This window comes from Mandrillus leucophaeus, unplaced genomic scaffold (assembly GCF_000951045.1).
Source record: "Mandrillus leucophaeus isolate KB7577 unplaced genomic scaffold, Mleu.le_1.0 Scaffold97, whole genome shotgun sequence".
Taxonomy (NCBI): domain Eukaryota; kingdom Metazoa; phylum Chordata; class Mammalia; order Primates; family Cercopithecidae; genus Mandrillus; species Mandrillus leucophaeus.
In genome coordinates, this window is record NW_012110585.1 from 3,983,367 (window position 1) to 3,998,913 (window position 15,547).

At 53.6% G+C, this 15,547-nt stretch overlaps 1 protein-coding gene across 1 annotated transcript in view; it reads left to right on the forward strand.

Moving 5' to 3' along the window:
* The window catches only part of BLK (BLK proto-oncogene, Src family tyrosine kinase), an 89,395-nt gene that overhangs the window by 68,852 nt on the left and 4,996 nt on the right, over positions 1-15,547 (forward strand). The window contains exons 2-9 of the mRNA XM_011970774.1: positions 2,075-2,126; positions 4,045-4,138; positions 5,012-5,110; positions 6,154-6,257; positions 10,810-10,956; positions 11,388-11,540; positions 12,657-12,836; positions 13,997-14,073. Coding sequence (XP_011826164.1) covers positions 4,083-4,138; positions 5,012-5,110; positions 6,154-6,257; positions 10,810-10,956; positions 11,388-11,540; positions 12,657-12,836; positions 13,997-14,073 — 816 coding nt within the window. The 5' untranslated portion in view covers positions 2,075-2,126; positions 4,045-4,082. The remainder of the gene's footprint in view (positions 1-2,074; positions 2,127-4,044; positions 4,139-5,011; positions 5,111-6,153; positions 6,258-10,809; positions 10,957-11,387; positions 11,541-12,656; positions 12,837-13,996; positions 14,074-15,547) is intronic.

The window sequence follows — 15,547 nt, forward strand, 5'->3', positions numbered from 1 at the left end:
TTTTTTGAGACAGAGTCTCTCTCTGCTGCCCAGGCTGGAGTACAGCGGTGGGACGTTGGCTCACTGCAAGCTCTGCCTCCTGGGTTCAAGTGATTCTCGTGCCTCAGCCTGCCGAGTAGCTGGAATTACAGGCACATGCCACCATACCTGGCTAATTTTGTATTTTTAGTAGAGACAGGGTTTCACCATGTGGCTAGATTGGTCTCAAACTCCTGACCTCAGGTGATCCACCTGCCTTGGCCTCCCAAAGTGCTGGGATTACAGGTTTGAGCAACCGTGCCTGGCCTGAAGATACATTTTTAGATGACTCTTTGTGCCCCCTACTCCCTGACCAGTGACCCCCTTTTGGTTTGGGGCAGTTGGCAGCCATACCTGGACCCTCTCCTGTGCTATCCACATGTCCATGTGGTCATCTCTTTATCCTAACAGGGACCTGATGGGGAGACGGGGATTACTAATCCCACTTCCCAGATGAACCCAGGCATCTTGCCTATCTGTGTCCCACTTTAGCGCCGGGCTCAGCGCACAACCACAAGATGTTTATTGAATAAGTAATTGATCAAATGGGGAAACTTGGACTTAGTCTGATTGAGTAATTTCCCCAGAATTATATGATAATAAGTAGTAGCACCTGGAATTTTTTTAACTTAAAAGAGTCACCTAATATGTATATGGAAAAAAATATGATTACTCATTATTCCACTACGTAGAGTGACCAGAGTTAGCTCTTCAGAGCTCCTGCCTCGAGACCCTTCTTCTGTGTTCTTTCACGTGTTCCTGTTTTTAATAGAAACATACATGCATATCGTTCTGCAAAATGCTACTTCAAAATTGTGTTCAATAAATAAGGAATTAAGAAAAGAATATTTGTAACATATGTCGGGTTGAAAGAACACAGCAAAGCGCACACTTGTATAGCCACCTCGCAACTTCAGACACAGAAAGAGACTCGTTCCTTTGAATCTCCCTCCTCCCTGCCCTGTTTGTACCCCTCACCCCAGGCCCCAGTACCCAGAATCTGTTTATCATCCTTAGCTTTGCTTTTTAATATTATCACATATGTATTACCCCTAAACAATATTTCGTTTCATTATTCATGTTGTAAACTTTAAGTCAACTACATCAAACAGCACATATGCTTCTGAGACTGGGGTTTTGGCTCCGTGTTATGCATGTAAAACATATCTACGTTGATGCACGTGGCTGTAGCTCATTAGTTTTATTGCAGGAGTATACTGTAATTTGTTTATTCTTCTGTCATGAGGGTTAGTTCCATGTTTTAAAATTGTTTATGTATTGGCCGGGTATAATGGTTCATGCCCGTAATCCCAGCACTTCGGGAGGCTGAGGTGGGTGCATCACTTGAAGCCAGGAGTTCAAGATCAGCCTGGCCAACATGTCAAAAACCCGTCTCTACTAAAAATACAAAAATTAGCCGGGCATGATGGCAGGCACCTGTAATCCCAGCTACTCGGGAGGCTCAGGCACGAGAATTGCTTGAACCCAGGAGGTGGAGGTTGCAGTGATCCAAGATCACACCACTGCACTCCAGCCTGGGTGACAGAGCGAGACTCCATCTCAAAAGAAAATTTGTTTATGTATTACTATTTTTGCTAGGAACACTCTTGTACACGTTCCCTGGTACACATACGCTAAGGTTTCTCTACAGGATACATACCTACAAATATGCTTGTCGAGTTTTGGGGAAATACGCTTTTTAAATATTTTTTCTTGTCAACAAATACCCATTTACAATTTGACCTTGTAATGGTAGAGCCAGGACGTGAAGCCCAAGTGATTGGGCTGTCCCTCATTGTCCACAGCTGCCTCTTCTCCACACCGGGGCGTCCCCCAATGTGGTCAGGGCAAAGGCAGCAGAGGGCGGGGTCTGTTTGAGGGTGGTGCTGGTCCCCGGGTACAGAATGGCCCTGTGCAGCCCCCACAGGCAGCTGCCTCTCCTCCTACAGTAGGTCCCTGGAGATACCCTCACTGCCCCGCTCTGCAGTCTCATCCCCCCAGGCCCCACCCACATGGCAGGGACTAAAATAACCCAAGTGTGTGTTTTCTACCCGAGGTTGTCTTCAACCACCTTACTCCTCCACCGCCCAGTGAGCACCTGGAAGAAGGTAAGAAGGGTGGTTTGGGAACCCGAGGCTCCACAGCCCTCTCCCCCAGGTCGCAGCTTTGTGGAGTTTGAAACAAAGACAAGTCGGGAGCAGCTTGAGGGCTGGAGAAGAGAAAACAAGGAAGCTGAGAGAGGTCCCAGCTCTGTGCGCCTTGCGGGGGTCTCTTCAGGAACCGAGAACAAGTTTCTTTAGTATGCCTGAGCCTGGGTGGGACTTTTAAAAAATGGAAGACTTTACAAACTGTAAACAAGAACAAAAACAAGAGTGCCAGGGAAGACACACAGCATCATCAAACCCAAGCGTTCAAAGATTCTAACTCCCAAATGCAAAGGGTTGGGCCAGTGGCCCCAGGCCCTCGCCTCCAGCCCCAGTCTGCCCCTGTGGAGGGCACCTTCTTGTTTCCCCCTCCAAGCCACTTCGAGAGTCCCGCCGCTGACCACCTAACCACCCACGCCCCCTCCCTGATCCCCAGACTCCACTTTATTTTTATTTTTATTTTTTTGAGACAGAGTCTCGCTCTTGTCACCCAGGCTGGAGTGCAGTGACCCGATCTCGGCTCACTACAACCTCCACCTCCCGGGTTCAAGTGATTCTCCTGCCTCAGCTTCTGAGTAGCTGGGATTACAGGTGCACACAACCACACTGGGCTAATTTTTATATTTTTAGTAGAGAGGGAGTTTCACCATGTTGGCCAGATGGGTCTCTGCCTCAGCCTTCCAAAGTGCTGGGATTACAGGCATGAGCCACTACGCCTGGCCCCTAGACTCCACTTCTGCTCCCGTGGGCTGACCTGCTGGGTACCACAGGGAATGAGCTCAGCCTTTCTGGGCCAGAGGCTCCACCGCTGGGGACCCCCAAGAGGGTGGCCTCGTTCAAAGTGACTTCGCGCAGCCTCCTCATCATCCACATCCACACAGCGTGGGGAAAGGCTGCCTCGGCCAGCCCGGGCCCCACCCACTAACCTGCTCACGCCATGAGCACTGGACATTCAGCACACAGAGCCCAACTCTGTCCCGGGAATGGCAAAGGGGTGACAACAGGTAGATGCGACCCCTTCCCTGGAAAAGCTCAGAATCTGTCACACTTGTGAGCAGAATTCGAATCTTAAAACTTCAGGGAACCACTGTCACCTATTCTGACCCCCTCTTTCCTGCTGAGAAGAGGTGACCGGCCCAAGGTCACACCACTCAGCTCAGTGACAGAGCAGAGCCACCTCACCCGGGGGAGCTAAGCGCTCTCCAGGTGACCTTCACCAGGTGGGTCCTGTGGCTCCCAGGGCTGTGCAGAGAGCCCTCGTCACAGCAGCGCTCATTTGAAGACGGTGCTCCAAGCTCCTGAGCCCTCTTCCTGCCTTCCATCCAGGGCCCACGAGCAAGGTGGGGAGCCCGGCAGGGTCACTGGCAGCCACAGACAGTGTGGCAGGGGGCTCTGGGCACAGACAGTGGAGAGTCCAGGGCTCCAGCTGCCATGTGGCAAGACCACCCCTTTTGGGGATAGAGGCAGGCAGGGGCAGAGGAGAAAAAGGACAAGAGGAGGCTCAAGGGCCTCCGAGGCCAGGTGTAGAAAAAGAAGATGAGGGACTCCCAGCACTAGGTCCCAATGTGGGCCTGAGGCCACCAGCAGCCTGGCAGTGGCTGCCTCCCTGTGGCTGACCTCTGGCCATCAGCTTCCTCACACATGCCCTGTCCAGGACAAAGGGCTTCTTAATGGGTTCAGAAAGGAGGACAGGATGGGCTCTGGGGGAGAGCCCATCCCTGGTGGGGTCACGGGGCCAGGGGTGGGGGCCTGTGCTGGATGAGAACATCATTTCCAGCATGGGCAAGCAGAAGCCTGTTCTCCTTGGTAGCCGGGCTCACCCCAGTCCCACCTTCCCGCTCGTGGGCCCGAGTGGTGGTCGTCACTCCCTTGTTCCTTTCAGACGAGCATTTCGTGGTAGCCCTGTATGACTACGCTGCCATGAATGACCGGGACCTGCAGATGCTGAAGGGGGAGAAGCTACAGGTCCTGAAGGGGTGAGGTTCCAGGACGCCATCCCCTGTCCCTGCAGGAACCCCCCACACACATTTCTCCCTTCTCCGCCCACCACATCCTTCATGGCTGACCCCGGAAGTCTTCTCCATTGCTCCGCCCCCAGCCCTGGACCCTTTTGTCTTCCTCTCCAGAGTCTTTCTGGTGAAGTGGTTTCCATTCACAACCTCCTGCTCATCCTTCAAAGCCCACTTCCATGCCACCACCTCCATGCAGCCCTTCTGACTCCTTTGGGCATGTGGACCTTGTCCTTTATGCAGGCTGCTCTGGCTGTTCTGTGACAGCCTTGCATTTAAGTCAGTTGTGTCCGTATTTGTCTCCTTCTCAAGACAGGAGCCCACATGGATTACACACACCAGTCCCGCTTTAGCTCATTTCCCGTGTCCTTCTCAGAAACTCCTTCTAGGTCAGCTCTCTCTCAGTGGCCAGGCTTGTCCTGTGGAGCCCTGAGGGTCTGATTTGGTTCTTGAAGTTCTGCAATGGCCTTGAACCAAGCTCACAAAAGTTCTGACTACTGATCCTATACAGGCCACCCAACCGTGTTTTTCTAAAGCTTGTCCCCAGTCACTCACCAAGCTCCGAACACATCCCATTCATCAAGAGGAAGGCTGCTGGCTGGAGCCCTGTGCCCTGTTGGGCTGGCCAGGCTGTGTAGATTAGCTCTTCCCCCTAGAACTTGCCCAGATAGCCACCGTACCACTGAGCAGTGGACACAAGTCCCTTCCTGCCTGCCGTGCTGTCTACCTCTGCGGATTCTCTGCCCTCCAGGGAGAGATGGCTTTGAGGAGGCCTGGGAGCTGCCCAGAGACGGGCCCACAGGGGCCATGATCACATCTCTGTTTCCCCTGTCCCGTTAGAACTGGAGACTGGTGGCTGGCCAAGTCGCTCGTCACAGGAAGAGAAGGCTACGTGCCCAGCAACTTTGTGGCCCGAGTGGAGAGCCTGGAAGTGGAAAGGTAGGTGGGCATGGGAACCCCCCTTGAGCCAAGGTGCAGTCACTGTTTCTGCTCCCTGGGCTGCTAGGCAGGGCAGGGCCAAAATGGGACTGACCAGGGAGCCTGCAGGCACCGGCAAAGAGGGGACAGGAAATGAGCTCTGCTGGGAAAGGTCTCTCTGTCCGCTCCAGACACATTCAGACTGCTGTGTGACACTGAGCAAGCCACTCTTCCCAGCTAAACAAAAGCATTCCTTCTCCTGGCTTCCCTGGATGGAACCGTCCCCAGTGTCTGATGGCCTCGAAGGCTAACGGGGAGGCACCATGACCAGCAAGGACTCCCCTATAGCCTCCATAGGCAGGACTCAGAGCTCAACCCTCGGGGGCTCCCAGGAGGGTGGCCTTGTTCAGAACTGACTAACATGAAAGCAAGATCCCAACCTTCTAATTCCCCAGTGCTCTCATCCCCCATGTCCCCATGGCACTGGGAACGTCGGTCTCCGCCAGCCAGAGCCCCCACGAATCTACTCACAGGGACTCGCTCTACCTGAGGACTGAGGCCCAGCAACGAGTGTTCTTTGGGCACTGTGGGCCCTGCGTCTTTCCCTGGAACAGTGTGGGGAACCGTGGGGCTCTCCGCACACAACAACCACATACTGAAGGGAACATCCTGGGGTCCCTGCTCAGAGAGTCTTAGCAGTTTCCCTAATTCAGATCTCAGACCACAAGGAGGCAGGCGCGTGCCTGTGATACGCAGCTGTGCTTTGGGGAGAGTGATCAGGTGCATTTTTCCAAAGTAAAATTAACAAAGGTCACCCAACTAGTGTTCTTGTTTCATTCTAGGAAAACAGTGAGTTCAGGGCTGACCAGGAAGCGGGACGGAAAGGGCAGGGGGTCAGAGGGCGCTGACTCCATCATGGTGTGAGGAGCAGAGCTCTGGGCCGACTGGGAGCAGAAATGCTAGATTTTATTTCTTGGGGACAGGCAGCGCAGGAGGGAGGCTCAGTGGGGATACTCTGAGGAGCAGGGTCGCTCTGAGGTTCACCTATTCCTGCCGTTTTCCAGGTGGTTCTTTAGATCACTGAGCCGGAAGGAGGCCGAGAGGCAGCTTCTGGCTCCAATCAACAAGACCGGCTCCTTTCTTATCAGAGAGAGTGAAACCAACAAAGGTAGGCATGGTGTCCTTGCCTGCCTTGCCTGCCCGGTGCATCCTGGGAAGCCCCCTCCAGAGGCCTGGCCCTGGAGTGAGAGGGGAAGAGGTGACTTCCGGGAGAACCAGCAGCTTCTGGACCTGTGTCCCTCCCTATCCAGGCCCTGCCCAGGAGTTGATGTGGAGGCTGTCCACACAAACAGTCCTCTCTGTCCAGACTGGAAACCACCTGGGCACAGGAAGCTGGGTGGACGGGGTGGTCCCACGTCAGACTGGCCCTGCTACCCAGTCAGCAGTAACACCGAGGCCAGTGGGGGCCAGGGAAGGGGGAACCCTGAGCCCTCAACCACCAACCTCTTTGGAATCAAGGATTGGGGGGACCTCAAAGAATCCTTCAAGATCATCCCAGCCAGAGGCTGCAGGTAGCACACGCGAGGAAGTGGCCTGTGCCCTGATGTAAAGGAAGGGGGTGGTGATTGTGGGGAGCCCATGCCAGTCTAGACACTCATGAGATCAAATCCACTGACTGAGCAAAACATCGCTGCCATCACTCTCAGGGGTCTTCTCTCTTTCTCTGTCATTTGGCTTTCTTTCCTTCTTAATTTTTTTTTTTTTTGGTGTAAAATATAAAACACATATAAAGCTTGCATGAAGTATGAGTGTGTAATTCTAAATTATATAGGGTAATCATAAACAAATCCCTGTGTAATCACAGCCAAGAGATAGAGCATTCCAGACCACCAGGAGCCTCCTCACCCCCCTACTTGGGCTCCTTCCTGAGTCAACCCCCACCCCCAAGAGCTACCTGCCATCCTGACTTGGGTCAAAATCCTTCCTTGCCTTTCTCTATGGTTTTGCCACCATGTCTTGTCTGTTTTTCAGCTTTATGCAGATAGAATCACTGCTTTTGTTTCTGTGTGTCTTGCTCCTGTCACTCAGCAGTGTTTGTGAGATTCTGTGTTAGTTTCCTGGGCTGCCTTAACAAAGTGGCACAGACTGGCTGGTTCCACCACAGAAGTTTATTATCTTACAGCTCTGGAGGCTGGAAGTCCAAGACCAAGGTGTCAGCAGCACTGGCTCCTCCCAAGAGCTCTCTCCTTGGCTTGCTGACGGCAGTCTTCTCCGTGTCCTCATGTGGCCATCCCTCCACGCATGTCTGTGTCCTAATCTCTTCCTATTAGGACACCTGCCATATTGGATCAGGGCCCACCCATATGACCTCATTTTAACTTAATCACCCCTTTAAAGGCTCTGTCTCCATATAAGGTCACTTTCTCAGCACTGAGGGTTAGGACTTTAACATAGGAATTGGGAGTGCACGCGATTTAGCCCATAACAGATTCATTCATGTGATTGAGGATGGTAAGCCTGTTCATGTTGATTGCTATACAGAATCCCGAGTGTGACCGTTCCAGAGTCAAGCGAGCCATTCGCATGCTGTGGGCATTGGGTTGTTTCCAGTTTGGGGCCATTAATGCATGTGCTGCACCGAACCCTATTATGGTCCCTGGTGCTCACTGGCCACTAGTTTTTCATCTGTAACATACTAATCCATTTGACAGATGAGGAAAGGGAGCCCCTAGAACAGGACTTGCTAGAGGCCAACAGTAAACATCAGAGCCCAAAGCACCAGTCATCTAAGAGGGGCTGAGAGGATTCCCAAGCTCTACAATGTGGCAAGCTAGGGTGACCCAGGGACTTCCCACGCAGTATGAAGAATACTTTGCGTATCAGGAAGCTGTCCACAGGGACCGGCTACAGCCTTGTGGCCAATTTTAACTGGAGAGGAGATGGTGACAGTGACATCAGAGGAGGAAAGGGAGAGAGAGTGGCTGAAATATGAGTCTGGTTCCCTGTGGTTGGGACGATGAGGATGGACAGAGGTGTCACCTGGTGGGAGCACCCTTGGGCTGTCCATTGGTTCCATCTGTGGCTCAAGAACAGCAGCCAGAGAGTGGAAACCCAGAGTATGAAAAGCTGTCATAGCACCCTGTGACTCTCTGGGGACATCATGAGGCCTTGTTGCCCCACAAAAGGGCAGGACCAGGTTGGGGAACAGGAGGGGTGCATTGGAAAGCTGGGGTGCTCTGTGCAGGATTTCTTGGAATGTGCCAATGAATGCATATATATACATATACATACACATAGATATATACATTTTATATTTATATTCATGTTGACTATTGTCACTATTCCATTTTTGTGGCAGAGCACCTCTGTACAAGAAACAATTTGGGAATCACTGGAGATGACATAAATGTTTTATTGTTGTTCCAGGACATTTCAAACATACACAAAAGTAGAGAAAATAGTTAGGTGGAACCCCTGGTACCCAACAGCCAGCTTTAACAATTATCAACTGAGCCAGTCTTGTTTCTTCTGTATCCCCCACTCTGCCCCTACTCTTTCAAAGCAAATCCCAAACATCATGTCATGTCACCCTGGAAATGCTATTTCAACCATTGCCTATTGCTAAGGTAAAAGCCTGCCCGCCCCCCGCCCAATCTGCTATAGAGGAAGAAGGGGTTCTCTGTGAGTCTGGCATCTTTTCCTGTCCATGTCCACCCCAGGAAGCCAGTCCAAACTGGGAAGTGGCCAGATGGGACCAGGGCTGCAGGACTGTTCAACCATCCTCACCCCAGCACACACACATACACATGCACACATTCACACACATGCACATATGCATAAATGCACACATATACACACGTGCATGCACAGGCAAGTGTGCACACATATACACATGCACACACGTGCACATATGCACACATGCACCCACATACACACGTCCACACCTGCACATATGCACACACATATGCACACATACACGCACACATGAGACATGCACGCATGTATACATGTGCACATATGCACAGATGTAATGCACACGTGTGCAACACATGTACACACCTTACACATATGTATGCACACACACACAACTCCAAAGCAGGACCCCTCTGCTTCTGGGAGCCACAGCAGTGAATGCAAGACAGGGATGGAAGCAGGGGAGTGAGTTCTACCCCTTGTGGCCTCCGGGGTGTCCCTGAGCCTCTCAAGCCTCAGTTTATTGGTGTCTGTGTGAGGACGGACTAGTTTCACAGCTCAAAGGCAGGCAGTCCTTCAGTGCTGAGAAATCTTAACCTCAGAACCAGGCCCTGCCTGCCCAGGGCAGTCCAGATATATCACAGAGGCAGGGGATCCAGGTTTTGTGAAACTGAAGCTGATGGGATCTGAGGTCCTCTTTACGAAGGATACCAAATTGTCAGAAGCCATCAGGGACCGGGCCTTAGAGCAGCCCAGGCAAGTGAGGGGCCCTAAGGCACCAGCTTGGGCAGCGTCACTGCGTGGAGAGCAGGCTCCTGGTCTCATCGCCCGAGGCACCTGACACAAGGGCAGCCTACAAAATGGAGAGAAAAGCCCTTGATGAATGAACTCCCTAAGGCCGGGCTCGGGTTCCTTAGAGACTGGGGGCACAGCTGCACCCCGGCAGGGTCGGGGAGACAGTTTGCAAGGTCTGGGCTTAGGCTGGGGTGGGCGTGTAGCAGGGCTGCGGTAACAGCAAGGCGCGCTGGCGTACGCCTCTGGGCGTCCTTTTGCGAGTAGGTGATGAGAGACGCACATTGGCTGAGGGAAACTGGAGGGTAGAAAGGGGTTGAGGCGGGGGAATGGACAGGAGAGGAAAGAGCCTTAAGTCAAACAGGACCGCGGAAAACCAAGCGTCCACACCGAGAACGAGGGGTCCGTGCCTGACCCCTGGCGGGGAGTCGTGGTACTGCTTGTGGTAGGCGCCCACTCGGGGAACCGGGAGCCCCCCACCCTGCCGCGAACTCTCTGGGCCCCAGCGTCCCCATCTCCCAAATAATGGGTAGGGGGCGGGGTGAGGTCATGGTACCCAGGTAGCTGGACAGATGCATTTTATAAAAAACATCAAGTTCGTTGGAAAAACGTTTCCTATCTGGAAACGCTTACCTCCTAAATTGTCCTTAACCCTTGACATCTGCTACCACTTGCCTGCGGGAAAACATTAACCTAGAAGACAAAATAACAGGTGTATGTAACACGCAGCAAATGAATTTGAACAGAGTCCCTGGGAATAGCTTATTACACTCTCCGCCATGGATATGGGTACTTGCAGCTGTGACTGGTTATCTGCTTGTAGGAGTAAGGATACCCTCTTTAGCCAGAAAATAAAGCGCCTAGTCCCTCCAATGAGCCTAGATTTCTCAATAGTCCATGACAAAGGGTCCCCGAGTGACCAGGTGTCCAAGTGGGGACCCACATGATTGCTGAGAAACTATCCTGCCTGCCGCAGGGCTCTGTGATTCCCCAGCTGAGTTTTGGGGGACAGTGAGGGGATGTCAAGGTCAGAGTCAGATGGAACTTACAGGGGAGGCTTCCAAAAGGGTGGAGGTGGAGATGCAGGGAAAGGGAACTTGTGGAGGGAGTGGTGACAATGAAGAACAGAATTGGGGAACTTTTTTCAAAGCTTAAAAATGAGGGCCAAATCCCAGTCCCGTTTTTTTTGTCTTTGTGCCTTACTTCTCGTGTGTGTGTCTCCATGAACCCTCCAGGTGCCTTCTCCCTGTCTGTGAAGGACGTCACCACCCAGGGGGAGCTGATCAAGCACTATAAGATCCGCTCCCTGGACGAAGGGGGCTACTACATCTCCCCCCGGATCACCTTCCCCTCGCTCCAGGCCCTGGTGCAGCACTATTCTAGTAAGAGGGGGGCGTGCAATGGGGGCAGGGACTTGTGCCAAGAGCTCCTGTATCTCTCGCTAAAGATTCCCAATTGCGTGAGTCATTGGTGCCACCTTGGGGGATGGAAAGATTGTCCCAAAGTTAGACCTAAGGAGGTAGCAACTCTGAGCACCATGAACTGGTGGCCGTAATTCCCTCTCCTGGCTCAGCAGGGAACCCCTTAGAGAGTAGCAAGCATGTTCAGTCTGAGAGTGAGCAGGTGGATTTTAGAGGTAGCATGCCCTACTTTATGCAGACAAAGAGAAAGAGCTGAGTGTGTGTGCATGTGCAGGCGTGTGCACACACCCATGGCTGGGGAGGGAGGGGCCCAGCTAGGAATGATACAGCTCCCAAGGGAGAGCCCAGCTGCTCTGGTAACCCCCAGCCCTGTCTTTTCTTCCCTAATGCAGAGAAGGGGGATGGTCTATGCCAGAGGCTGACCCTGCCCTGTGTGAGCCTGGCCCCACAGAACCCCTGGGCCCAGGATGAATGGGAAATCCCCCGGCAGTCTCTCAGGCTGGTCAGGAAACTCGGGTCTGGACAATTTGGCGAAGTCTGGATGGGTGAGTGTGCTCTCCCCCCGTTCCACCCACGCCGCATCCTGAGTCCAGGTGCAATATTTTCATAGCGTGTCATCCCTCCTCCGGAAGTCTTGAGAGGGAGCGAGGACAGAGGCGAGGACGCCCGTTTTACAGAGGAGGCAGTGGAGGTACAGAGCCGCGTTGTAACAGCTGGGGTGGCTTATCGCGGTAGTAGAGCAGGAACAGAATTCAGCTCACCAAGCCCCCAAGTCGCTCCCTCCTTCGTTCTCTGCCTGAAGCTGGCTTTGCCATTGAGCTGCAGTGGCGCACTGACTCCCCTTAGCTTTCCATCACCCAGATGGAAACAGGAGGTTAAACGTGATGAGCCATGACATTCCAGAGCCTGAGTGCACACCGAAGGCAGCCGTGGGGCTTTGGCCGGGTCACTGAAGCTCCAGGCCCGGTGTCCTCACATTTCCATCGCTGCTGACACCTGTCCCCCACCCTGACCACCAGGATATAAAACTCGTGTTCCATTTTATCCCTGGACTGCTCTATGAGTCCTCCCTTACCTGGGGCTGATGCCCTGTGCCTTTGGCAGGAGCTGCACCCAGGTCCCTGCCAAGGCCCAGGTCCTCTAGAAACACGAGTAGAGTTGTCTTTTGCCCTTCAGGGGACTTCATGGGGTGCAGGGAGCGTGTGGAAATACAGGTAGTTTAAGGAGTGGGACAGGACCACCATGGGGCTCCAGAAGGAGGGAAGGAGGCCCCCACACCTTGTCCTCCTGCCCTATGTACCCCAGTGGCGTGCTTATTTCCACCAAGGAGCCATTGTGTGATAGAAGAGATTCATGATGTAGGGGAGGAGTGGGGGAAGGAGGCAGGTTCCATGCAGGAAGGGACACAGGCCCTGGGTGTGGTGCAAATAGGTGAAATGCCCCCAAGACAGGGTACATTCCTCCACTGCCTGAGGCCCCGTATAGAAGGGGCCTGGGACACAAGGTAAGCCCCACACAACCATGGCCTCCGGAGCTGCACGTTCCAGCTCTGGCACCTGGAATAGCATGGCACCTGGGCACTTACCCCGATTTTGGTTAAAGGATCACCTCCGAGCAAGCTCTCTGCCTTCTGAGTGGCTTCTTCACTCCCCCGGGCTCAGGTTACTACAAAAACAACATGAAGGTGGCCATTAAGACGCTGAAGGAGGGAACCATGTCTCCAGAAGCCTTCCTGGGCGAGGCCAACGTGATGAAGGCCCTGCAGCATGAGCGGCTGGTCCGACTCTACGCCGTGGTCACCAAGGAGCCCATCTACATTGTCACCGAGTACATGGCCAGAGGTGGTGTCCCCCGCAGAGCTGCATCCTCAGAGTGAGGCGGGAGGGATGGACTTAGCAGGAGGAGGAGGGTCTGCTGTGGTGGGCTCATCAGGCCAGGGGGTCCTGCAGATCTAGGGTATGGCACAGTGTGGGGGCAGGGAGGGACAGAGGAGAGGGAGGGAGGGGGAGGCACGGAGGGAGGGTGAAGTGGTTCTGACAGAGCCATGTTCTCAGCCCAGGAGCAGTTCAGACAGCATTTCTGGAGTGGTCCTTCTGTGCCTAGCACTTTTTGATGCCTGCTGGGAGGGGCTGAGCATTGCAAAGTCAAACGAGCACCCGGCCAGACGTACAGGGATGGTACTACATCCAGGTCTCCTGCTTCCTGGTCATGCAACCATTTACAACTGTGTGAATATTTTACAAGGATGGCCAGAGAGGTTGGGCTTGATGGCCTCCAAGGTCCACTGCATGGCCAAGTTCTTATGGGGCAGTAGGTCTGGGATCGGGCCTCAGCCTTTGACCTTCTCACCCCTCCTATGACCCTGACGGCACACCGCTTCTGTAGGATCCTAACATGCCCATGTTGATACAGCTCCCTAACAACCGTCACCAAGGGGGCCCTGGTCGGAGGCTGTGCTGGGGGCGCCTCTAGCCTGCCCCTAGGTCAAGCATCCATCCCTCCCAGCTTTCCGATTCCAGGGGGAGCTGCATTTGTCCCCTACACCAAACCTGGGGGACAGTTCTCTCCATTCTGGTGCTTTCTTGCTGATGCCTGGTCCTCAGAGGCAGAGGGTGTCTGCCAACGGGGATCAAGGGAGCGAGGCTGACATGGGAGGAAAAGACAAGGGGCATGAACCTTCGAGTCAGAACCGGGATTCCATTCCCAGCTTCCAGCTGGGTGACTTCAGACAGGTCCCTGCACCTGGCTGAAACCTAACTTCTGGGCAACTGCTGGCATATTGGCTGCTCCCGGGGTGCTGCGGCTAGCATTTTGTAAAGTGGAAGGCACTCGGCAGCAGTAGGTAGATCCTTCCTGATGCACCGAGAGATCTGAGGGCGCAAACTCCCACTTCCCGCCCCCAATGGGGAGCCGCTCACACCAGGGAGAGTTGGAGAGTGACCCAGCACCACCAGGGCTGGGCCACTTTGCAGAAGGGCACTTGCAACTTCTCTTTTCTTAGGATGCCTGCTGGATTTCCTGAAGACGGATGAAGGCAGCAGATTGTCACTCCCAAGGCTGATTGACATGTCGGCCCAGGTTGGTGAAGTACCAGGTGCAGAAGAGGGGTGGCATGTGTCACCTGCTGCCCACAATGGCCGCTCGTGCCTTACCACCCCAACCGCTCTTCAGCCAGCAGGAGAAGTCAGGGGGCACGGAAGGCCAACTTCCTCTAGGCAGACATCCCCAAGGTCACCCACTGCACTTGGATTTGCAAACCCTGGCCACTGTGCCTCCTGCCTCACGCAGCTGTGAGGGAGCCCAGGGAACGGAGCCTTAGACCCAGGCAGCTGTGTTGGAACCAAGCTGTTCTGTTCCAAAGGAAGAGAGGGTGAATGGATGTCATGGGAAACACAGAGTTAGCGAGAGTTTCCTTGAACCCAGTAGGCAAATGTGTTCTGTTGTGACCTCGTCTCTTCCTTAGATGGTGCCCACAGACATCTCCTGTAGGACATCCCATACCAGGGCCCCTCAGCCTTTGCACAGCCCTGGCATTGAGCCCAGGCTGATGGGCAGGCCTGAGCTACACACAGGTGCCAGGGACATGACTTCTCTGAGCCCTGGAGAACAGCCCCGCTTTCTGCCACCAGGGAATTGAGAGTGCTGGACCTCCTTGGCTACCCTGGACTGGTCCTCAGTGTCCCTCACATTCACATGCAGAACCTTCCAGACTCCGTGAGGTGAAGAGCAGAGTGGAGATGAGGGTTTTAGCCAAGAGCTCTAGCTGGCAGGAAGCACATCTGGTGGCCCGGTTAAAACTGGAACTCTCAGCAGAAAAGTTTCGGTCTGTGGTCAGCCTGTGAGGCACACACGTGTGTGCACACATACACACGCCACCGAGAGGAAACCCTCCCACACACCACCCACATCAGCCCTCCCCCCTCGCCCAGCCTTACCCAGTAGCACCGCTGCAGGAACTGATGCCACAACACCTTTTTCCGCTGAGGTGGGCAGACAGCCATCTGGGCAGGCTGGTTTTGGAAAATGGGTGCTGGTAACCGGCTTCAAACCCCAGGGCAGCGATAAGCCTGCCTACTGCTGCTTCTTGCTTTCCCCTTCCATCTCTCACCCTCCGCTGTCTCTTATTCAATCCTCACTACACCCCCTTGGAAAATCTTGTGTGACACAAAGGCAAAGGATGTGTAAAGCCATCTTGGTTTAATATCTGGATGTAGCCACAGAGCTGGGAGGGAGGAGCCAGAAAATCGGAACCTCCCAGAAGGGCAACCTCTAACGACATGCTGACCATGCCAACAGCTCTCCAGGCACACATGTACACAAACACACGCTCACACACACACACACTCACACACACACACACTCACACACACACACACAGACTCACACAGACAGACACATAAACTCACATACACACACACACACACACACAGACTCACACACACAGACACACAGACTCACAAACACAGAGTCACACACAAACTCACAAACACACAGACTCACACACACAGACACATATAAACTCACATACACAGACTCACACACACACACAGAG